Genomic DNA, 23,939 nt, shown 5'->3' with positions numbered 1-23,939 from the left:
TACCATCTCTGCAAACATCATAAATAGCAAGGTTTCACCACTGGCTCAGCTGAGACGGCAGGCTGATTACTTACTTCTTATATCAGCTTGTTAAAAGCAAGCAATGTCATGAGTAGGAAAGCTTGTATAATACAGGCTATTTTATTTTTCTCCAGACATATCAGTTCTCGGCATCCAGGTGACAGTGCCTCTTTCCTGAGCTTCAGTGGAACAGAAGAGTACTCTAACGGTCTGGCTGGCAGCAATGGTGCAGGTAACAAAGCAATGATAGAGCATGGAGTTGGGAGAGAAGGCCCATTCTTATTAGCAGTGACAAAGTAGTAGAGCCAGAAGTCATGGAAGGTGGGTGGACCAGGCATGACAAAGTAGAAAGAATCAATAATGGAAAAACAATTTTCAGCTTAGAGTGATCTGTTAATGCTCTTACTTGGACTTCTTGGTGTCTGGTAGCTTTTTGTATTGGCTTGTTTTTTAGGGTGCAGGGTTTTGTTTTTGTGGATTTTTTTTAGCGTGTCTACTTTTCTAGGTAAGTCTTGTAAACTTTACTGTACTAAGATGCTCACTTTTTATATATGATAAGCTCTCAGGGAGTTGCTTAGTTCTATAACAACAAAGCACTGATGCCCAGACACAAAAAGTAACTACACATGCACTGGTATTGTTCAGAACTCTTTTTTTTTCTGGGTGGAGTTGCCTTAAGGTGTCATTCTTTGGATTAAGGAACTTGTTTGAATATATTTATTTTACATATACAAGCTGATGGAAAGAGTTTGGTTGTGTCTAGGTTTTGAGAGAAGCTGTAAAAAAGCAGGTTCGTTTTGCATGGCAGGTTCTGGGATTCAGTGTTTTCTAGCATTCCTTGTAATTATCTACAAATGCACTTTCTCCAGATTTTAAGCACTTTGAACATGGCAGTGTTTATACTAAATGTTATTCACACAGCCCAAAATACTTCATCACATTTTTGAGAGAAGACACGTCTGTACTTTCAGTTGAAGATTAGTGCTGTCTCTCTTACCTTACCCAGACACCTGAATTAGTGGAAATTCTCAACATTTCTTTTGAATCCTGTAAGTGGAACAATGTGCCACGCTGAATATTCTGCTGTTGTCTGGTTTTTTGCAGCCTACCTTCTGACTTTATGGATGTGCTTTTTAGATAGGCACATGGAAAACAAATTTGATCTTTCAGACTACAGCATTCAAGACTTACGTTCTTTTTTCAAAACCAGTTCAAAGATTTAAAAAAAAAAATTGGTCCTTCTGAATTAAATTGTATAAAACCAATTACATTTTCCCCTATGCTCATACTTTGAAGAGCCATAAAGAAGTTAGCTGACTTATTTTCTTGTGTCTCTCTTGTCTTGTATTCACATAGTTGCATTAAAAGTGATTTTGTTCTGTTGTTTCCTTCTGTGAATTTCATCTGAATACATTTCATTTCCTTGCTTTACCCTTTTTTCTTTCTGCCTTCCAGATAGACTTTGTTTATTCTTGCAATTGCTAAACTGCATTTCAACTGCTGGATGCAATTTGCACAACATAGATGCAGAGCATATCCTGGCAATAAACACGCTTGCATTTTATAGAAGTCTTTTGTGTCTGCTGATTGGATATTAATCGTGTATGTGGTGGAAGTTAATCTGTGTCTGTCTTTGTGAAAGTCGTTATGAGCACCTTCCCTGACTAAATGCCCTCAGCCATCTGTAGCTGCCACTCAGTGATTTGACTTATGCTTCTCCCTTGTGGTTTGAGTCACCTATGAAATTAAACAGTTTGGGTTTTGTTTTTTTTGTTGTTTTTTTTAATTTGTAAAAATATGATTGCTCAGTGAGTCAGGTTCTCCTCTGCTGCCCACAGCATGTTTTGCTGCAACATGGGCTTCACAGTGAAGAATTACCCCATCTATTTACATTGACATTCAGTATGTTGTCTGTATTGTCCAGCAGATGGTAGATGGTAGTTCAGAGCAAATAAATCTTGTTGCAATTCCCTAACAAGATGGCAGATGGCATCAGCAGAGTTGGTGAAAGAGGAATGCCTGATCTGAGCCAGCTCCTCCACTGGTTTGCTGGCATCATCATAGAAGCAGATAATTATCCTTTCTGTTAGTAAATGCTATTTAGAGTAACAGCTATGATATTGATATCAACTTGCTGGATAATGTAGATAAGCTAGTTTTGTAAAAGTGGCTCCTTTTAAATGTTTGGAGGCTCCTTGAAATTTGTAGTTTGATCAATGTCTTTTAAGCCAGCAATTTTTCTTGTCTCCCTAGCTGCTCTCTTCCTCCCCTGTGCCACAACAGCTGTTTATACAGCTACATGGTGAACCAGCTCAGGGAGCTGATCCAAATGAAGAGTAACTGAGGTTTTTCTTTCTTGTATTAATTGTTTCTCTGTAACTGCACAAATATTGATGCAAATACAGCAGACAGATATGAAATGGGGACTAGGAAGAATTGGTCAAGCGGTACCATAGCATCATGTTGGCTTAGTGTTCACTGAACTGTAGTTTTAATGTCTGTTTTCCAGGTTAATAGGCTGCTTGGAACAAGTCCATTTGGCAGACAGATCAGTGTTTTAAGTCCTAATCAAAACTTAAATATAAATTTTTGTTGGTCTTAAGTCCCTTATTAGACTTAGGTTAGTATAAACTGAATAAACTGAATTTTGCTCAAAAACTGAGTATGTCCTCAATAGCTGTCATTTTATCTCTTTTCACGATGAATAAAAACTTCTTTAATATTCTTTCATAGTGAAATATGGACCAAGGTATATCATAGAGGTTGAAACATAATGGAAGTTGCTACCTTTTCAGAACATGGTAGTTTTAAACAGTTTGTAATTATACATTGGACCTACTTAGGGGCCCTGAAGGCTTAATTAATACTTTTCAAATTTTTAGCCTGGCAAGGAATAAAAAGAGAGTTTGTATTTGTCAAATCAGAAAGATCAACTGTTTGTTTTGTTTCCTCCCTACCCCCTGGCGGAGACGTGAAATGTGTACTGGTAGTTTATGCCGAAGAATGTTGGCATTGGAGTAGATCTATGTTAAGATTTTCATAAATTACTTATTCTTCAGAGTCTTACATAATTAGAACCTTATATATGGGTTCTCTTGCCCTACCAGGTGAAAGTCTGTTGTAATTTCCTTTCTTGATACTCCTGTGTTTTATGAAATTTTTCCTCTTAACTTATACCTTGTTCATAAAATTAAAAAAAACAATAAAAAAAGTTTCTGGTTTTGGATACTGAATGTATTTAAAAAGTACTTCACTGCTGAGACCTTGAGATTAACAAGCTGAATGATTACAAGTGGCGCTTCTTTTTTTATTTGCTTTCTTTATGGCATCTACTTTTCAAGATAAGTTTTGCTATTTTAGGGAGGTTGGTTTTGCTTGTGTTTTAGCTACTGAACGCTTCTGATGAGATGTTCGAATTTCATCCAAGGTGTCTTTTTTTTGTCTTTTTTTTTCCTCCCCTCATTAGTTGGCTTTGTGTATTTTTCAGCTGTGCAGAACCCTGAGTTCTGTCCAAGGAGAGGAATGCCATAGTTTTAATACATTTGCATGCATTTGGTTTATTTTTATTTGCAATGAAAGTGAAGTGTATAATTCCTTAAAATACATATTTCTTCCTTGTAGGGGTGAACCTCAAAACTCAGAACAAGGACTCCTTGGAAGATTCTGTCTCTAACTCTCCAGATCCAAGTAAGCAGGAGAAAGGTTTGGAAAAGACTTCGAATAGGTGGGAAGATAGGAAGGGAAAGGGCATCTTCCTATAGAGAGTCATCAGGATGTGGTAGGCAAGAAACTAAGGTGCCTACTTGGCTTTTGGCAGGGTTTTATTTTGCCTTGCAGTAATTTGCAGGATCTCCCTGTACTGTGTGTCTCGCTGTGATTGCAGTTCTGTGTCTCTAAGAATATGTGAAAACTGGTTGTTGTATTACACCTGAGAAATTCAGTCCCTACCAGGCATTGTTATGCAAAATGCTGAAGCTGCTGAACTCTTACCTGCCTCTCTGTATGAAAGGTTTGCTTGGCACCAGCTAATTGAAGCAGAAGTAGTACAGTCAGTTCCTGAATTTGGTACCATTTGCTGAGAAATATCTAATAGAAAAACAAGTGTATGACTGCTTAAAAAAACATTTTCTCTGTAGCAGTCTGTCCTGTATTACTTTTTTGTGCAGTGTTCCTGCCATTAACCTTCTAAGATCTCTATGACAAGAAGTTAAGAATTAGTAGTTGGCCAAGTGCCTTGATATAGATCGTTTGAGGCAGGTTAGAGTGTAGTGCAGTAGTGAATTGATGATTTGATGTAGTTTAGTTAGCTTTTGCTTTTTAATGTCTAGTTTTAGATCTCTGTAATCTCAGAACTGCAACATAACTCTAGGAAAGGGTGTGGGGAAGGATTGCTTTCCAAGTTACGATTTTTCTGGTCTTCCCACCCCTCTGGATCTGTCTTCTGTTTTTATAACTGTAGAAATACTCCCTTCTCTGCTGTTGTACTATTCCAGAAAGAGGCTGGTCTGTCATTCTTTCTGTCGTTATCCCCAGCTCCTCCTGCAGTTGTCTAGGACGCAAAGCTGGTCTGGTTTTCTTGTGCGGAATTGGAATGTTGATCTGTTTTATTAATAATGAGTAATGGCACCTAACATGCTGTAATTTTGGAAGAGCGGTGGCTATGTCAGCTTTAGCTTTCAATCAAGAGAAAATTAAATGTATTAACTTTGAATGCCATTTGCATGATGGGATTGAATTAGCATGTGCACTGCATTGTTTAACAAACTCTGTCTCTTTCTCTCCCTCCCTTCTTCCCATCCTACTTTCCTTTTCCCTTCCCATTCCACCCCCTTTTTGTCCCTGTTGACTTTATGCCAACTCTGTTTTTGTCCCTCATTCTTTCTAACTTTCCTCTTCACACTTTTCTTTCATCTTCCTCTGCACCCTATTTTTTCATGGGTGACCATATATGCCCCCATTGTCTGCTCCCCCAATGATACAACGAGGCAGTTCTGACGCTGTCTGCTCCCCCCGTAGTGCCAGGCTTCTGTTGTACAGTTGGAGTGGACTGGAAATCTCTCACTACTCCGGCATGTCTCCCTCTTACAACGGACTACTTCCCCGACCGTCAGAGTCTGCAGAATGATTACACTGAGGGTTGCTATGATCTCCTCCCAGAAGCTGACATTGACAGGTTTGGCCAGCACCTTCTCTGTAAAGTAACTTGCATTGAATCAAAGTGCTTAAGGCGCAGCTGATGGAAGAGGAACACTTTGGAGACTGTACAAGAGAAAGACGAATGGCTAACATAGCATCCGAATACTCAGAGTTTTCTCTTTTCAGTGGTAACTTTGCACCTTTTCTGATGTTACCAACTGACAGTATTGTGTTCTGTAGATTTTATTGTTTGCTTTCAAAATTTTACCTCTCTTTACTTATTCTGTTGTGTTTCAGTCAAAAAAAATCAACCTCAAGCTATCATCTTTGTTAATCTCTTTTCCAGGAAGTATTATGGAAACACTAAATGAGCAAATGCACATGTATGTGCAGTGTTTAAGATGCTTATCCTCACTTTCAGGGATATTTAGTTTCAAGAATCTTGATGGAAAACAGTGTTAGTGGGATAAATAGAACTTCTTGGCTTGTCCTGGAGGTTTCTGGTAACTATTCTCCAATAGGATTGGTTTGGGTTTTTTTCGGCAGCTGTCTTATCTTAAACATTTTTCAAACTTTCCACAACTTGTAAGACATCAGAAAGACCTGTTCGTGTTGCTGCTTTATGGGAACAAACCAAAATATTAGTCAAGGTGATTAAAATTCATAAGAAACAGCAGGATTCATGAAGAAACACTTATAAGAAATGTCAAATGTCCCTTTATAGCAGGAAGGCAAAGTTCAGAGCAGTGGTAGCTGGAATAAGATGCCATAGTGATGTGTCTTCTAATCTCTCTCTGCTCTAGACTTCCTACTGTAGCAGAGGGTGGAGCATTGCCTGCACACTTGCAGTTCTGAGCTCTGCTGAGAATCTCTGCAAAATGCTGTAAAAGTGATCGTTAGTGAATTTATTGGAAGTTTAACAACTGTTGTAAGCAAATATGTTACTAGTTGCAAAACTGCTTTCAAAGGCATTAGTAAGTATTGCCAGCCAGCTAATCTCACCTGTTTAAAATAGAAAGGTACCTGTTTTTCTCTCCTGTTCCTGCAGGTTGGTTTTCACAGGCAGAGGGCTTCACTTGCACAGAGCCCAGTGCAGGCATAAATCCTCAGTTAGGAAGTGCAGAGCTAAGAATAGGTGTGTGGTCAGCTTCCTTATTCTAGTCTCTTTAACCTTTGTGTTCAGGAGAGATGAGGAAGGAGTGCAGATGACAGCCCAACAGGTGTTTGAGGAGTTTATTTGTCAGCGTCTCATGCAAGGCTATCAAATTATTGTGCAATCCAAACCACAGAAACCAGCTACAACCGTGCCACCCCCACTCAGCAGCAGTCCCCTTTACAGTCGAGGTGAGTGACTTTGTATTGACAATTTAGTCTTTTGTCTTTTTCTCCTTCTGCTAATCCCGTAACCTCTATGAATTGGGCACAGATGCTTATTGAAGCCTTTTGGTTGTTTTGTTGTTAGACAAAAATCTTTGCTGGAGGGGAGCCTGATCTGGGACAGCAGAAACAACTCAGCTGCACCATGAAGGGACAGGTGCAGGATTTTTGAACAGTAAAAAGAAACTGGCCTCATATTCATGATGATCAACCCAAATGAAAGATGGCTTGAGTGTCATTTGGGTGAATACATGTTAAACACAATTCACAGGGTAACTGCAGGGCAGGCACATCTCTAGAAGAAGGCAGACCCAAAGCTCCCAAATGTATGTCTCTAGAAGCAGCTCCCTAACTCTAAAATAGCTGTGATAGTCCCAGGTAGACAGGCAAAGCTTCATTGTCCTGAAGCCTTGAGTCAGCTAAACCTAGTTTAGCTCCAGAGGACTGGAGTGGGTTAAGAGGGTATAGTATTCCTTTGAGAGAAGCTGACTTACTGTTTGACTTAGGGCTTTTTTTCTGGATTTTCTCTAGACAAGTCAGCATGATGCAATGTTCATTATTCGTGTATTCAAAGGAATACACATGAATAGGGTATGGTTGTTACTCGCTGGCTTGGGAATGAGCAGCAAGGCTCCTTTGGTAAAGTGCCAAGCTTAAGTGGTTAGTTCCAGGAATGAGGCATGGAGAGGAAGTGGAGCCCAGCTTCACCATCATATCCACCAGTTTCTCAGCACTTCATATGGTCTGTTCTCTAGTTGTCCTGATTAGAGAAGGTCTATGTTGGTGTATGAATTGTGAATGCCCTCCTTCTTCAGTTGTGATACTAGCAAATCCTAACTGTAAGAACAAATGGCTTACTGTGCATATGTTTCTTAAAAAAGGTGGTCTGAAATATGGCTTTTAGTTTATCTTGAGTTCAGAAGCCCAGTTCTGGAGTCTGGTTCTATAGGTAGCTTGTTGACTAAGTTCTGACTATTGCAGTAAACTGAAAGGGACGGTGTTTTTCTTTTTACAATTAGGTCTTGTATCAAGAAATCGACCTGAGGAGGAAGATCAGTACTGGCTGAGTATGGGCCGTACTTTCCACAAAGTAACATTAAAAGACAAAATAATTACTGTGACTCGATATCTGCCAAAGTGAGTATCTCTCTGGCTGAGCAGTTTGCTATCCATGTTCAGATGAACATGCTTTTCCAGCTGCCTGTACATGCTTGAAAGAGCATACTGCAGAACCTCCTTTCTCTTTAAGAAAGAGAAGCACTGCTATTGATGATGCTGAGATTAAAGTTTGTGTTTTCTCTTTTAGGTATCCATATGAATCTGCTCAGATAAACTACACTTACAGCTTGTGCCCCTCACACTCTGACTCTGAATTTGTCTCTTGCTGGGTAGAGTTCTCCCATGAGAGATTAGAAGAGTACAAGTGGAATTACTTGGATCAGTATATCTGCTCCGCTGGCTCTGAGGATTTTAGGTGAGATCCTCTTTTCCATCCAGACTGTTCTGTGTCCTAATTGCCTCTTTTCCTTTTTGACCTGAAATTTCTGCAACAAGTTCAACCCACAAATACTCGGTACTCCAGGGGGAGTAACTGCCCTGCTTTCACTTGTATGGTGCTAGCAGCTGTTGCCACGTAGGAGTCTTACTGTGTGTTGCTGTTGCATTATCTGGTCTTTGATACAAAGTCTTGATCATAAAATTCAGCTTGAATTGTTGGGGTTTTTTTCTGCTGCTACAAATGTGAAGGAATATGATGGCATTTTGTACCACACAGATGGTTTTCTCGGCAGCCTACTCATTTCTGGATCTGACTCAACTTCCATTTAGTTGGATCTGTCGGAGGCTTGCTTGAGTCCTAGGCTTAGTTTGACTGTAGTCCTAGTCCTAAGCTTTGTAGAGCAGGGCTTCTTGTTAGCAATATGGAATATCTACACTACTATCAATAGCCTTTTTTTGTATCTTCTCTCAGCAAAACCCGTCTATCTTTGTTTCTTTTGAGGTCTCAATCAAAATACCTCCTTCTCTAATGTGTACCTTTGCAATTCCTTTTTTCTTTGCTTATTTTTAGAGAAAAAGCTTTTGTAATCTATCTTTTACAGAAAATATGTATCTATGGCATGATTACTCTGAAGATAGCCTTGTTTTCTCCTCTGCATGTCAGTGTTTTAATCCTTCCCAGTGATACTCATATTGCTGACCATTCCTTTGCATATCTGTTCTTTCTTACTCAAGGATAGCAGAACGAGATTTTCACTATACTCGGTGAAATTTACAGCAGATAGATAGGTATTTTAATTACTCTAAAATCCTTCATAGGAAACTGCTGAACTCTTGTCTTTTTTTCCCACATTCCTTCAGTCTTATTGAGTCCCTGAAGTTTTGGAGGACTCGCTTTCTACTTCTGCCTGCCTGCATCAGTGCCACAAAGCGCATCATGGAAGGAGAAGTGCACTGTGATGTGTATGGTGACAAGCCCCGTTCTGATGAGGAGGAGTGGCAGCTTCTAGATGGATTCATTCGCTTTGTGGAGGGTTTGAACCGCATTCGTCGACGTCATAGATCTGATCGAATGATTCGAGTGAGTCAGCTTTTAGTTGGGTGAGAAGCTGAGTTTGAGTTTTATCTGAACCATCTAATGAAGCATTAGCAGAGAGACCCTGAGGCAATCTCAAGCAAGTTGGGGGGATATATGTGTGTGTGTGTGGGTAATCCATACAAAAAGCACAGTGCTGACCAATGTACTATTTCAGATTTCAAATAGTATGGCTGTATTAACACCTTGCTATTCTTGAGCTACTCACGTTTACCTGGAATGGCTATCCCATGCTGCTGTGGCTGGAACCAGAATCAGAACAGTTAGGTCACTGGGTGGGAAGCCAAGCTCTTCTGCATAGTGTAGCCGTGCCTTAGCCTGGTGGTGCTCAGCTGGTTTCCTCAGCTGGTCTTCTCTTACCATAAGCCTGATGTTACCTCTTTGCAAATGTTCATTGCTTTGTGCTGTAGATACGGTTAGCCTGCACCTTGTGGTGCCGATAATTGATGAAAAGGCATCTGTGAGGTAGTTAAACTGGTGACTTCTAGCTGGGGTGGTTGTGTGCTGCAGACTTCAGGAAAAGGATTGTGAAAAGAGAACCATATGAGTGAATTCCTGGTGAATGGTAGTTTCAAGAAGGTGATGAGCAACTCGTTAGTGTGTATCAAATGCTCTTCCAATTCACACACTGAATGGGATAATTTATTTCAGAGAAAATCCGCCTTTTCCAGAAAAACATCCATTTTATTTTGAGAATAGAGTTCACACAAGACGCTAGGCTGCTCCATTTCTTATGTACCTGTGGTTTAACTCCCTTTTTAAAGTGTATCTAATAAAGCCCTGCTGACATGAGGTGTTGTGTTCTTGCTTACTAGTTAAGCCTAGCTTGACCAAGCCTGTGCTTTCATTTTTTCTTTGTTAGAAAGGGTCTGCCATGAAAGGCTTGCAGATTGCTGGTCCAATTCCCACCCACTCTCTGGAGCAGTCTGGGCCTCCCATTGGAAAGAAAGGAACCTCAGCACTCTCAGCTCTGCTGCAGATGGAAGCCAGTCAGAAGTGAGTCCCTACAACTAGGCTGTGTGAAGAGCACTAGAACATCCTTCCTACCTATTCTACCTGGCCTGGCTAAAGCAGATTTGGGGAACTTTGCCTTAAAAAAAGAGAGCTGTGGGATCCTGCTTCTTTAGTGTCCTTGTGGCCAGGCTGGGGAAATACTGGGCTTTTACAGTGACTTCCCTGTTAAGTTTCTATTAATAGAATGATTACCAAAGACTAGAAAGGAACATGGAAACTAGGGAAGTGAATGTCCAGTAATTTAGAAGGAGCATCTTTTTAACTATCATCTCAGTCTACTACACATCAGATTTGTCATCTGTTTGTGGTTTTCCAGTATTACTGCATTCACATAAGAGCTTCACTGGGACGTAAGTGTACACAAGTACAGCACACTAGTTAGGTGGCCTCAATATGAACATTGGGTAACAAATACAGTCTAAACAAAATAGCTTGTTTTCACTGATAATGTCTAATTAAAATACCTGTGAAACTTCTGAGTTTTTGTTTCAGTATTGATCTGCAGTGGTTCAAAGAAACTCAGAGTACTAATACCAGATATGCTGTAAACACAATGTAAACATTGTTGCTGTTAAATACAAAAAAAATTAAGTATTTTTAATGATAAGGTAGTATTACATACGCATAATAAAACTGAGTTAAGTTCAAGGGTCCATATTGTTTATATGGGGCAAAAAGTACTTGCAGAACATTGGATTGACTCTGTGCTTCAGTGTGGGAAAGCAAATGTCTGAAATTAGAGGAGTACCCCTCTGCAACAGTTGCCTTCAGGTGGAAGCTTCCTTTTGTTTTAGGACGCTGGGGGAGCAGCAAGCAGCAGTGCTTTCTGGGAAGAGCTCTGGACAGCCTTCGGAGAGCGGGAGCATTGCTATCACACCCACCTATATGGACAGCCCTCGTAAGGTAAAGACTTTCTGGTCTTTAGCTACTGTTTTTACACAAGAATTTCTCAAATAATAGAAGATTGTTTCTCCAGGCACATGGCTACATCATACCACATTTTATTCCAATCCAGCAAGGACTAGGTCTGTACTGGGGATGTCCTTAAGCCTTTGTGAGCAAGGGCATAAGAAGAGGTTGGGGAACAACCATCCTTTAATTCTTTAACACTGTGACAATGAGATGGAATCCCTGGGATGCTGTTGTGGTGTGTTTTGCTCATTTAAGTGGTATTTTTTAATTAGTCCGTTTCCTTTTTCGGTAGTACACTTTGTTTCAGTCAAGGTTTGGTTTTTAGATGTAATAGTACAGTGCTATCTGCACCTATGTGAAGGCTGTCTTTAAGAGCAAAATCCAGCTCTAGACAGTGACTGTGTGATGCTTCAGTGGAATTTTAACGGCAGGAACTCGAGTCACTTGCATCTGCTTAGAGGAGAGGATGTGTTCCCGAGTAGTGATTTAGATGTCGTTCCTTCACTGGCTGGACTCCAGGTTGGAGAAAACTGTCTTCCTGGAGCTCCCTTTGGGCACTTAAAGAAAAGACTGCTATCCCTCAGGCTTCCTGTTAACTGTCCTGTGAGTGCCAGGAGAGCGGAAACTACACCTCCAAGTCCAACCAGAAATATTTGATTATTTTTCTGTATTCTGGTATGAAGGTCTTTCAGTAGAAATAACAAGGAAGTGAACAAAGATATTAACACTTATGTGTGACCTCTCTTTGGGTTCAACAGTTGAAGTATTGCAAAGAAAAAGTTCTCAGATTCCCCACTATCAACTTAACTATCTCTTTCTGTATTTTTTTTCTTAGCATCTAGTGTTCTGACATCCGCCCTTTTCTGCCACCATCAGGGAGAATTGTTGTTTTACTCTGGAGACCTGGATATTGCTAGTTGAAGTGATAGATTAACTGCAGTCATCTTAATAGATACTTATTTGTAGAATGAGGGTGTTCACAAAATGCAGATGAGATTCTGGAGCAGTCCTGCTAGGCTTGGAAAAAATAGGTGCAGAAACTGACTTGAGGCATGTTTGCAAACTTCAGGCTTTGCATTCTCCTCTACTAAAATCAGCTTCATCAAACTTCCCTCTTTAAATACAGAAATTGTCAATATCACTTCCTACCAGTAAAACTGGTGAAAATTCCAGGTAGGACACAGGATAGAAGAATGTTGTGTGGGGTTGTTCTGCACAGCACAGGGAAAAAGGCCAAACTGGCTTCCTTTGCAGTGGCACACAGGTGTGTTGGAAACAAAGTAGCAGACTTGGTGCTACCAGCAAATGCTAATAAGCAAATACAATCTTGTGTAATTTTAAAGGTAAGGATATTCAAAAGCCTCTCTGGAGGGCTAACTGGAGAAGGTGGAAGAATGTGTTATGTTCAAAGCCTTTCACACTATAGTAGTAAACACTCTTATAAGTATTTACACATAGGGACTGGAAAAGGAGTGATTGTGATCTCCAAGTTGATGGCTCACAGCTTGTTGGAAAGGTGCTGGTGGACAGATAGCCTTATTGAGCAACTTTGTGCTCACTTGAAAACATCAGCAAATGTGTGCCTTGTGTTTCCATGACAACACAACCCATTTAGGGCTCAGCAGCATGGGTATGTCTGTTGGCTGTCCAGAGACTTGCAGCCAAAGTACTGACAAATTGTCACAGCTGTGTGTGTTGTCAGCAGCCAAAGGAGCAAGTGCTTTTCTAGGATGCTATTCAGTGCTGGAGTTATTCCAAAACTTAAATGAGCCACTGGCTCCACCTTTACTCTGTTTTAGAGTAGAACTGAGAAGTCACTTCAGCCAGTTACGGGGCAATACAGTGTGATTTTAACACAGTGAGTTAGCTTGATGCATAATCTGTTTGGGAAGTCTTTGCCCGTATGGATACGACATGCTTGGCTCTGCTTCTGCACTGCGTAAATTGTCAGCCATATAACCCTGGTGTTGATTCTTTCCAGAAGGTGTTTAATATGTACATACCAGGGTAAGCATCATCTTAACTGCAGGCTAGACAAAATATTTTGCCTAGGGAGCAGGATAAAGAACTGCAAATACGGAATGAAAATCTAATTGAGTTCCACTGCATTGTCTCATGTGATAAGAGAATCTTGACACAGCTTTGAACAGCAGCTGGGGATAAATTCACCCAGGGTTTGCAAGTAGGTGGGGAACATAACATAGCACAGGCAGTATCTGTTTAATTATGCATGAAGTATTAAACACAATGTTGGAAGGATCTTTGTGATGAATTTTTCTTCCCTTTCCTTTGCACCGTATCAGACCTGCATTTGAGAGGAAGAGTGTGCTTCCTGAAAAGAGCTTCTTTGCCTCTCCCTCTTTGTCATTTGCATGACTGACAGACTAGGAAAAAAGCTGTGTTCCTTTGGATATTCGTCATTACACATGCAGTTCTACAGGTTTCTGTATCACTATTCAGCTTTGCATGAAACCCACACACTTTAGAGCTCAAGTCTTTCTCCTCTGAAGCGTGGAGGGAAGGCTGTAGTTTCATTTGGCTTCTGATCAGTGTGGTTTTCAAAACTTCAGAAAAGCATCTGTGCTAAGAGCAATGTCTTCTTACAGAGAGAGAAAGTAAAGGTATGTGTGCAAGTAACTCCCGATGTGCATTCTGCAGCATTCTGTGGCATCTGACATTCTGGGTCTGTTTGGGATTTACATTCTTCTCATACTTTCTCTCTGTGGTCATTTCATACTTGCACAACCTTGTATTTGCTTTTCTTCAACTCCTTGTTCCTGTTGCCATTAATGGGCCTACTTTCTCTAATGCCTTCAGGATGGGTCCTTCTTTATGGATTTTGTTCGCAGCCCACGTACAGCTTCAACCTTCTACTCACAGGTTAGTTTTGAGTGGGGTCTTGTCATCTCTGGCTTTTGGGCTGAGGTGATAGAGATCGTTTGTTTTCGTGAGCTTGCCATGTGGGTAACCAGTGTTAGTTTCCAGATCTGCTTGTTGGGAAGGAGGTGCACAGCATTAACAGGACAAAGTGGCTGGCAGTGGTGGATGAAACTATTTTCTTCCACCACTCAATGTGTGTGATGTGCTTTGGATGTCCATGTTCACTAGCCTGACTGTCCTTGCAGTACCGTCTTGTCAGCTACTGAAGCTTCTCTTTTTGTGTTGCAGAAGTAGTCATTTTCCATCTTCCCTTGCTAAACAAAATGGCAACAGCTTACTCATCTCATTCTTGGCTAAATTTCTTCTGTAGTATTTGACTGACAGGTGATTCTGGGGAGATCCAAGTCAAATTGTGTCCTTGGGTTCTTAAACAACTAAGGGCTGAAAATATTGTTGTCATCTTTGTGTAAAAGAGTCATTGTGACAGAAGTAGTGTGTAAACTTAACAGCAGTTAGGGGTTAGTAGTAACACAGTGTGTCCTTAGAAAATGCTGCTAGCTGAAGTGAGCTCTGAGGGAGGGAGAGTGGATTTAGCTGGCTGTGGGGACTGTGGATTCCATGTTGGAGCATCTGCTGTTCTTGGCTGCCCAAAAAGGGACACCTGCCATTGCGGACTGAGAGATCTCTGGGATGTGAGAAATGGCATAAATAAAAGGACTCTGGTCTGGCTGTCAGATCTAAGTCAAACTACCAGCTTTGTGATTTTTAGCTCTGTGTGTGATGTGGATTCATCGTGGCAGATCGGTCCTCGTATTTACACCAGCTTTTAACCAGAGTTACTCTGCTGTACGTGTTCCTCTCCCCCACCTCTCTAGCTTTTATATAATGTGCTTTTCCTAAACCATACGTGTTAATGACAGATGGCAATTGCAGCCTGTACTTTGCTGAATCCTTCAGCATTAATGTTCTTTCTGAAATGATTTTATGTAAATTTTTGTGAACTATTCAGTCTACCGTTAGAATAGTGCAAGTGTTCCTGCGGGAGGAAAGTGTTCTTGTTGTCTTGGTGACATAGGTGTGGGTGGGTGCCAACCAGCCTCCTGGTACTACCCTAAGAAAGGAAGGAAGATGAGCTGATTTTGTGCATTATGAAACTTGAATTCCATGTGATACGTTTACGTATTTTTGTCTGAGAGTTAGTTAAAACACTTTTTTTCTAACTGCTTACTACTTTCCCATAGCAATTAAATGTCCCGTTCTGTCCATTACATGTTTGTAATCACAGTTATTTACTCAGGTTTGAAAATGTCAGGTTGGGACTGGTTTGTCCGTAGTTCTCTCAACACAGTTGTTGCTGAGTTGGTGATCCTCATCTTTTACTGGGGTCTGAATTTCGCATTTGTCAATAGCTCTGTAGTGATGGCAAAAGTAAAACTGTATTTATCCTTTCTGCATATGCTTCTGCTTGCTTATGGTATTGCTTATTAACTAACTTGAGCTGAAATACTGATGATGCAGGGAGGAGAGAAAATGGGAAAGAGCTTACATCACAAATTTCATAAAGATGTTGCTGTTTACTCCTTGCAGGTCTCTATAGATCAGTCAGTTCCTGCAACCTCAGACAGCAACACATTGATAAACACGGGGCAGTTACCTGATCGGGGCAACATGCAGACCTTGGGAAGTTCCCAGAATGTTGTAGACCAAGGATATACCACAGCTGGTGCTGCAGAGGGCGGGTAAGAAAAGCACAGCAGTGCTATGCTGCAGTTCTGCTCAGTTACATTCCCCTTTCTGGTGTCAAGGAATCGGCACTTAAAACAGAAACCTGAGAACGAGATGTGACAAGTGCTTTCTAGTGCTGACAGACACAGCACAAGACTTTACTGCAGCATTTCCACATGCAGAAAGAGTGGTAGTAAAATAAGGCTTGCAACCCAGTTTTCCAGAATTTAATGAACACAAGGCCCAATTTCCCCACCCATAAAAAGAGCTTCATTCTTCAAGAAATGAAGAACGATGAAATTCCATTTCTGAAGTCTGTTAGCAGAAAAACAGGCTTTGAATTGACATCTGTCTTCTGTCTGTTATAGCAAAGGGGGCCCTGCGGGTCTAACTGGATGCAGTAGGTTGATGAAATCCAAGAGGTTCTAACCTGGAGGCGAGACACGGGGAGGAAGCAACATTAAAAATAAACTGTATTAGCACCGGTTTCCTGCAGTTGTATATTACAGTAAAAAAAAAAAAGCCAACCTCAAAATGTTTGCTCTCGATTTCTCCTGAGGATGACTGTATGTAGTGTAGTGTATATTGGGTCAATATAGCAATGACCTCAGGGGGAAAATACAGGTCTTATGCTTTTAGTTGTCCTTCCTGAGATGAAAAAGGAAATAAATGTGGCAAATTCACTGCTGGGAAGAGAAGAGAGAGCATTTTTCTTAAATGTACATTTTTGAACATATCTGGCAGCTTCCTTGATTTTTGAACATGCTTCTGTTTACTTCCCAGCTCTCAGCAGTGTTCGGCAAGCACGCTGACTTCTTCCTCCACCTTGATAGAGATTCTCGAAGCCATGAAACACCCCACGTAAGTTTTTGATATAAATATGCTTAACATCTGTCTAGACATTTTGTAAGAGGACATGAGGCATAGAGTCACTCAAAGGGAGAGCCCCATGTCAACTTTGGAATAGTTTTAATCATCCTATTGTTACTCACTTCTAATCTCTCCAACGAGGAATTTTATAGAAATTGAGATACAAGTATCACTGCGGACTTCAATTATTAGAATCCCAGAATCTTATCTAACGCAAGAATTCTCTGTAAGACACTGAAGTGCTGTCAATGTTAGCTCTTCATCTTTTTATCAGAAACTAGTGATATGTCACTCTGGGGGCATTGTGAGTTTCTTGTCCTATGTCTTTATCCCCCTATTTTTTTCCAGCAGTGAATTTTGTCTTTGTAACTTAAAAGAACTATCAATCAGTCCATGTTTGTGACATGCTGTGATTTCAGCACAGGGATCCAGCTACTTTCTGAACAGAAGGGCCTCTCTCCCTACTGTTTCATCAGTGCAGAAGTTGTACACTGGCTGGTGAATAATGTTGAAGGTGTGCAGACCCAAGCCATGGCAATTGACATAATGCAGGTAAGAGAGCTATCAAGGAGGGCCAGAAATACCTCACTCTGTGAAGAAAGTAGAATTGTAGAGGAAAGCATAGCAATCATTTCTGTTTATGAAAATCCTCTTATTGATAGGCATTGAAAACAGTGTTAAACAGAATATGATGTAATGATGATACTTTTTCGATTCCCTATCACCTACTCTTCAGTAGTAATGTACATTATATTTTCCACTTACATATGATGACAGTTCTGTGTATAACCTCCAATTAGCTAGTAGTTACCAAGAGCTCTCCATTGTCTTAGAATTATGAGGCGCTAGAGTGTGATTTGGTTTGGGGTTTAGTTTTGTTTTTTCTTCTGATAATTAATTAATGAAATCGTAATAAAACCAGCATATGACCTCTCTTTTATGGATGCTGAAGTATACACGCTTTATGCAAGATACGCTGCTTGTGTTCATGACATTTTTTTTTTCTTCCCTATCAAACTGTGTCAGGGGCAGAAGGTTGGAAATATTTTGGTGTTCATTCTTTTGCTGAGATCCCATATCAATTAGCAGAAACGTGGAATGTGTCTGACCTTTTACCTTCCTATAAATCCATCTATAAAACCAGATCAGGGTGAGGGAGGAAGACAGACATTTGCAGAAGGATCAAATGCAATTTCTCAGGGAGATAAGGACTTGCTACATTTACTGAGTGTCAAGAGATAACATTGCTGGTATTTTCATTAGGCACATATCTGGACAAAAAGATGTCAAGAAAAACTAATTATTTCCTAATGTACTCTAGCAACCTTTTTATGTAACTGAAAGAGTGACTTCTCCTTTTTTATCGTGTTTGCTCTGTTCTCTTTTTTTCCTTCAGAAAATGCTAGAAGAGCAGCTTATTGTCCATGCATCTGGAGAAGCTTTACGAACCTTTATCTATGGCTTTTATTTTTATAAGATTGTTGTGGACAAGGAACCAGACAGAGGTCAGCATCGTGTTATTACAAGACTGTCCTCATAATCCCTTTGTATAATCACTAGCTGTACTTGATTCTTATGGGTGCTGCAGCAGAAAATACTGCTTTAAAGAGAGTCAAAGAAATTCAGCCGCCTTTGTTAAAAAAAAAAAAGGAATTACAACATAATTTTTTCTCCTTCCTCTTTTTCAGAAAGAAGTACATCTCTTTCTTGATCACTTGTTTCTAACTGTGATCTGTCCTTCCCCTTGCTTTTTTGTTCAGTGGGCATGCAGCAGCCTGCCATGTGGCACACAGCTGCCATGGATGACTTCTCCGCCTTCCAGAGGAAATGGTTTGAGGTGGCATTTGTGGCAGAAGAGCTCCTGCACTCGGACATCCCAGCGTTTTTCCTGCCCTGGCTGCCCAGCCGCCCAGCCTCCTATGCAAGTAGGCACAGTTCCTTTAGCCGCAGTTTCGGAGGACGGAGCCAGGCAGCTGCATTATTAGGTAGATGCACAGCACAGGTGACAGCTGGGGAAGTTCAAGGGGGTAGTTTGAAAGGGGAAGATCAGCCAGCCAAGGGTATGATCTCACGTGGACCAGCAATAAAGCTGCAAATTTCATGCTGGCCTTACATGTGTCTTGCACGTGGGGTTGTTCTCATATGCTGAAGGTGTGTTTCACTGGCTGAGCAGGCAATTTTTGCTTCTCAGTACTGAAATCCAGTAAAAAGTATTCTGCAAGTATTCCATGTTCCTGAACTTCCCCCCATGCCATCCTCTAGAATACAGAGAGGAAAATACTGACTTTGTCTCCTTGTGGATCCAGACAGATGCTTCACAACCTGTGATGAGCATGGAGGGATAAATTGTGGGAACAGCAGAGCAACCAAACTGCCCTTAAAATGACACATCTAATTGCTTCTTAATGGCAAAAGCCACAGCAAGATTCAGATATGTTAGAAGTTTTGTGATGTGCTAGAAGCTTCTTGGCTAATCAGAACCATGTATAGCCAGAGTCCTTAGACGAAAGTCTGGGAAGCCCAGCTACAAACAATCCCTGCAGTGTGGAAGCAGTAGGGTTTGCATTTGGGAGATCTTGCTGCTGGGCAAGGTACTATTATCTAAATTATATATAATGTATATCTAGACATTATCTAAAGCTCTCTCATGTGTGAAGTATAATGCTGACTACACTACAGCCTGTGAAACATACGGGCTGCATGATTGTTGTTTTGTCAGCTTTTTGTTGCATTTCCAGGCCAGCCTGAGTCACTTGCTTTTGTTCCTCTTGCCCTGCTTAAAATTATGAGAAAAATCATCGCTATGGAACTGCAACTTCAGATTTATTTAGATGCATCTTTTAAAGGCCTATCAATTAAGGAGAAAAAGAAAATTCTGCTGTTCTCCTGTTTTGTATATTTGACCTTTTGAAGAGAAGTGACTTAATGCTGGTGTAGTATCTCTTAAACCTGAAGTTACGGTAACCCTTATGTATTTCTGAAAGGCTTGTTTGAAGAGGAACAGCATCAGAAATGGGAAAGCATTAAGGATAGGAAGTCTGAACCAATGGTTAATTCCCTGAAGCCAACATATGCAGGGTATTTTTCCCTGTCGCACGATAAATCTGTTGCCTTGGCTAGTATCCAACCTCATTAGCTCAGTGATTGGCCGGAGCTGAAGCCTGAACACAGGCTGGCATCGAAGATTTGCGAGGGCTGGAGGTGTTCGGGCCAGCTCCTGTTCCTGCTTTGATCTCTTACTATTTAGCCCAAGAAAGACACTTCACCTTTCTGTGTCTGTCCTCTTTTGTGAGATGAGAAGACTGAGACTCAGTAAGCTTGCACCTGGGGAAACAGACAAGGAAAGAAGAGGGCTTTAGTGGCCTTCTCACCTTTTCTTTAACACCAGCCAGGAAAGAATGTATTCTTTCAGCATGTGATGTAGTTACACACCGGTGTAGCCTTCCTTTTTCATTTCAGTTGGAATTGTGTCCATTCTGCTATTTAACTGATTTGCAGTTCTTGGATGAATGAAAAATGCTTCCAGATTGCTCTCATGCAGTCTGGTTATTCCAGGAATAACAGTTTCTTGGAGAAAAATCCAGCGTGGAACTTTTTTCTTACAAAGGAACTGGTTTAATTGATGTTTCTGTGCTGTCCCTCTTCTAAACAGTATTAAAAAACCCAACAAACTTCACCAGTTCATCTGAGGCAAGGAGCTTTACTAAACCCAGATGACCTCTGGTCCACGTGACTTCATTTGTTCCTCTCTTGGCTTTGATTTGGTTGTGGTTTTTATTTCTTCCCCTCCCCACCTTCCCTAAATGTCAAGCTGTGACATAAAACTGCATGCAAGCATTGGGAGCTCTGGAACAAGCTCCATGTATCTTGAAAATCTTTATCCCTCCCAATTCCCCTATCACTTGCCCAGTGATTGTCCCCTTTCCCTTCCCAGTGCAAGTCTGACCTGTGATATACCTAATCTTGTCCCTTTTGATTTATAGCAATGCATGCACTAGCAATTGTAGTCATGTATATAGCGTAGTCTGTGACTGGAGAATAACCTGCCTGCTCCTCTCCGATTTACTCAACAAATCATTAGTTAAATGCTCAATGATACAAGACAATTGGGAAGCAGGTGAGTCTTCTTAAAATCAAATCTACGGAAGCCAAAGTTTATTCTATTAAAATTAAGTTGGTTTTAAACTGAAACTTCTGAATTCAGACATGTGGCTGTTTCTTATCAGTTTTTAAGGTCCTTTTGAGTAGCTCACCTGGTTGGACTGTGTTCCTGTTGCTTTACCTGTGCATTACAGCTGCAGACAAGGCGGAGAGAGAAGCTCCAGCCCTAATGGGGTGTCTGCATTATCTGGAAAAAGGAACAGTCTAAGGGAGCAGGGAGCTCATTCTTCACAGTGTGCTGGTTTGGGCACACTGGACTGTGGTGTTATTGCTGACCTCTTAGCTAACGACCAACATCTACCTGATTGAGCTGCTTTCACTTTACAGCTTTTGGGATCTTGTTTTCCAACATACTTTGTTAGAAAACTGCCACCATAATCTTCTAACTACAGCCATTGCATTCACAGTGATATTCCACTGAAAAGAACCAAGAAAAAGAAAATCCCAAGATGTTGGTCTGTCTGATAATACCAGACCAATTCAGAAATTGCAGATGAGACATTTCCCAAAGACAAAAATGGATCTTATTTGCAAAACAAAACTCTGTGATGTTCTTCCATTTTTATTGGGTTTTTTCTTCTTTTCCCCTGCCTCGTTCTAAGCTGCAGTAATAGCAATGTAAAGGATTTTCTTATAACCTTGAAAACTGCTTCCAGCTAACTTGCAGTAGATGTGAAGGTGGGAACTGTCCATCTACCTGGATGAAGAACTTTTTAAAATTTTTTTTAAATGCCATTAAATTATAAGGTCATTTAAAAGGTGACCATATAAAGGAGTGCACGTCTTCCTCTACTTAAGCAACAAATAACAACATCTATCCCTCATGCATGCAATAAAAAAAAAAGGGCAAAGGTTTTTCAATAGTAGTATTGCAGCCCTTTGTTTTGTGTCAGTTTTTAACGTTATAGAAATGTTACATTATGTATTTGCCTAAAGAAAAGTTGAAAGTGACAGCGTGGTTCGTAGCAGGACTTTGGTCTCAGAGTCAGGAGATCTGGGCTCTGTACCTGGCTTTGCAGTCTGCTCTGTGACACCAGCCAGGTCACTTCCACCTTCTGTGCTTCCCTTCCTCTTTTGCCTGATAGCTGAGATTTTCTTTCACTGGGGTGCGGGGCACAAAGGGAGCTGGATCTTGGGCACTATCTCTGCACTTGCTGCAAAACAATAGAAGGTATTGCAGTGATCGTAACACTGCTGCATGAGTCTTGGCTGCCTTTCCATGCTTTTACAAAAAGTGTTGGATGTGCAGTTTTAGCAATGCGGTAATGTGGGATATTGATATGGGGTCAAAGAAACAAGAAGTTTAACTTCTAATTTCTAGCTGTGGAAGGTCCCAGAATGCTCCTGCCCTGTGTACCAGCACCCTGTTGTGATTTCTGGTGGGGGCATATAGAAAGATATTAAACCCAATTTGGAATGTCTTGGGCATGAAGGAGCTGATGCTGTCTAGCCATGTTTAATTATGGCACCAGTCGCTTATTGATTAGCTCCGTGACTCTTGGTTCTATGTCTTTATTGCAGCTGAAATGTTTTTTGACTGCTTGGGAGGGTAATTCTGCGGCACAGACCTCTGATACGAATAATGCTTCAGTCTTTTATGTCTTTTGTGATCTGGATGAGCAGCATTCTGGGACTGTTCTGCTAGTCCAAAAAATATTTGGGGAGGAGTGGGAGGACAAATTAATTTAAAATAGCTTGTCTTGTTTGTTTTGTTCTCTTCATTCTGTCTCCTACCCTCTTTCAATGCATCTTTTAAATACACCCCTATTCCTTGGCTGCGTAGCTGCCACAGTGCCTGAGCAACGGACAGTGACGCTTGATGTGGATGTGAATAACCGCACTGACCGTTTGGAGTGGTGCAGTTGTTATTACCATGGCAATTTCTCCCTGAATGCTGCTTTTGAAATCAAGTTACACTGGATGGCAGTGACTGCAGCTGTTCTTTTTGAGATGGTAAGAGTTCTTGTGTTCTGGGTGGCCGCAAGTATGCCCGTCTGGCCTCTGTATCCCTTAGACTACTGGGGACGTTGTTGTGGGAAGTATTAAGAGAGAAACAGTGGGTTAAATCCGCCCTCATTTCCATAAGTAATTTTACTGGTGGTTGTTAGCATTGCTGCATCTGGTCATCATTTATATATTATCTATAGTCATTCTGTCTGCGGAATAGTGTTCTGCTTTTAGTGGGTTTCATGCACAGTATGCACAGATCAGTATAGGTCAAGGTGATAAATTTAAGTCTCCCTTAGGCAAATCTTAAGCCCCAAGCTGGGTCTTTGGAAAAGAATCTGTTTCACGTTGCATTTCTTCTGTCTTCAAACTTGAAAACTTTAAATCTCAGTGGAATTGCTTTCATGACAGGGCTTTTCCAGGCAGTGGGTCCTTCCTGTTCAGCAATGCTTTTTAGCTATTTTTAATTTGCTCAAAACATTTTGAATTGAAAATGCGAGTGGTTTGTGTCACTTGTAATTTGTAGATGTTTTCCCTTTTGTAGCTTCTGTAAAACTCAAATAATTTAACACCAGGTTTTACCCCACCCGGCCAGATAGCACTCAGTGATTTTTTTTTTTTTTTTTTTGCTTTTATTTAAAAATCTATTGCACTGTTCCAGTAAAGCAGCAGTACTTAGCCACTGATGATAAGCAGGCTGAATCAGTTCCTGAAAAATGTCCTGTTTGAAAGTGCTTTCTGATTGATGAGGCACTTCAAAAAGGAAAGCCTGATGTCTTGTGCTTGTACTGCTTTGCTTACAAGGACGCTTGTGTGCTTGCCATGCAAAGCAAGCTGAGCCTGTGGAGAATTGAGCATGGCTGATCTATTGTCGGGGAATGAGTTACTCCTGTGCACATAAGCGCCCTTCTTCAGTTTGACATATATTGTATGATACATTGTTTGAATCTTTTCTCAGGTTCAGGGTTGGCATCGGAAAGCCACGTCCTGTGGTTTCTTGCTAGTTCCAGTCTTGGAAGGGCCGTTTGCCTTGCCCAGTTACTTATATGGAGACCCACTTCGAGCTCAGTTGTTCATCCCACTCAATGTTAGCTGCTTGTTGAAGGAGGGTAGCGAGCATTTGTTTGACGGTAAGAAATGTTCTTTGTTTTACTTGGTGTACTTTTCTGCAGGCAGGTCCCTTCTGGCACGTAGTTGACATGAAGAACCTCATTTACCAGATATGCATGAGCTGTATGAAGGGCCTGTTTTTACATTTCAGCAGCCACACCAGGCTAATCAGCATGCAACAGCATATGAAGCT

General features: G+C 40.9%; 1 protein-coding gene across 11 annotated transcripts in view; it reads left to right on the top strand.

Moving 5' to 3' along the window:
- Positions 1 to 23,939, top strand: part of DEPDC5 (DEP domain containing 5, GATOR1 subcomplex subunit) — a 47,373-nt gene that overhangs the window by 19,586 nt on the left and 3,848 nt on the right. For 2 of the 11 annotated variants that reach the window (XM_055795390.1, XM_055795389.1), the window contains exons 24-40: positions 156 to 253; positions 3,643 to 3,708; positions 5,038 to 5,194; positions 6,341 to 6,501; positions 7,554 to 7,671; positions 7,841 to 8,008; positions 8,893 to 9,112; positions 9,990 to 10,123; positions 10,936 to 11,044; positions 13,871 to 13,933; positions 15,521 to 15,672; positions 16,442 to 16,519; positions 16,948 to 17,080; positions 17,925 to 18,033; positions 18,289 to 18,513; positions 22,473 to 22,642; positions 23,595 to 23,766. In XM_055795390.1, the coding sequence (XP_055651365.1) occupies positions 156 to 253; positions 3,643 to 3,708; positions 5,038 to 5,194; positions 6,341 to 6,501; positions 7,554 to 7,671; positions 7,841 to 8,008; positions 8,893 to 9,112; positions 9,990 to 10,123; positions 10,936 to 11,044; positions 13,871 to 13,933; positions 15,521 to 15,672; positions 16,442 to 16,519; positions 16,948 to 17,080; positions 17,925 to 18,033; positions 18,289 to 18,513; positions 22,473 to 22,642; positions 23,595 to 23,766 (2,333 nt within the window). Of the gene's footprint in view, positions 1 to 155; positions 254 to 3,642; positions 3,709 to 5,010; positions 5,195 to 6,340; positions 6,502 to 7,553; positions 7,672 to 7,840; positions 8,009 to 8,892; positions 9,113 to 9,989; positions 10,124 to 10,935; positions 11,045 to 13,870; positions 13,934 to 15,520; positions 15,673 to 16,441; positions 16,520 to 16,947; positions 17,081 to 17,924; positions 18,034 to 18,288; positions 18,514 to 20,511; positions 22,643 to 23,594; positions 23,767 to 23,939 lie in introns of those variants that run through there. The other 9 variants (XM_055795388.1, XM_055795387.1, XM_055795395.1 and 6 more) reach the window with 6 other exon arrangements.

The sequence above is a fragment of the Falco peregrinus genome, chromosome 2, assembly GCF_023634155.1.
Source record: "Falco peregrinus isolate bFalPer1 chromosome 2, bFalPer1.pri, whole genome shotgun sequence".
NCBI lineage: Eukaryota > Metazoa > Chordata > Aves > Falconiformes > Falconidae > Falco > Falco peregrinus.
This window is presented reverse-complemented; position numbering and strand designations above follow the sequence as displayed.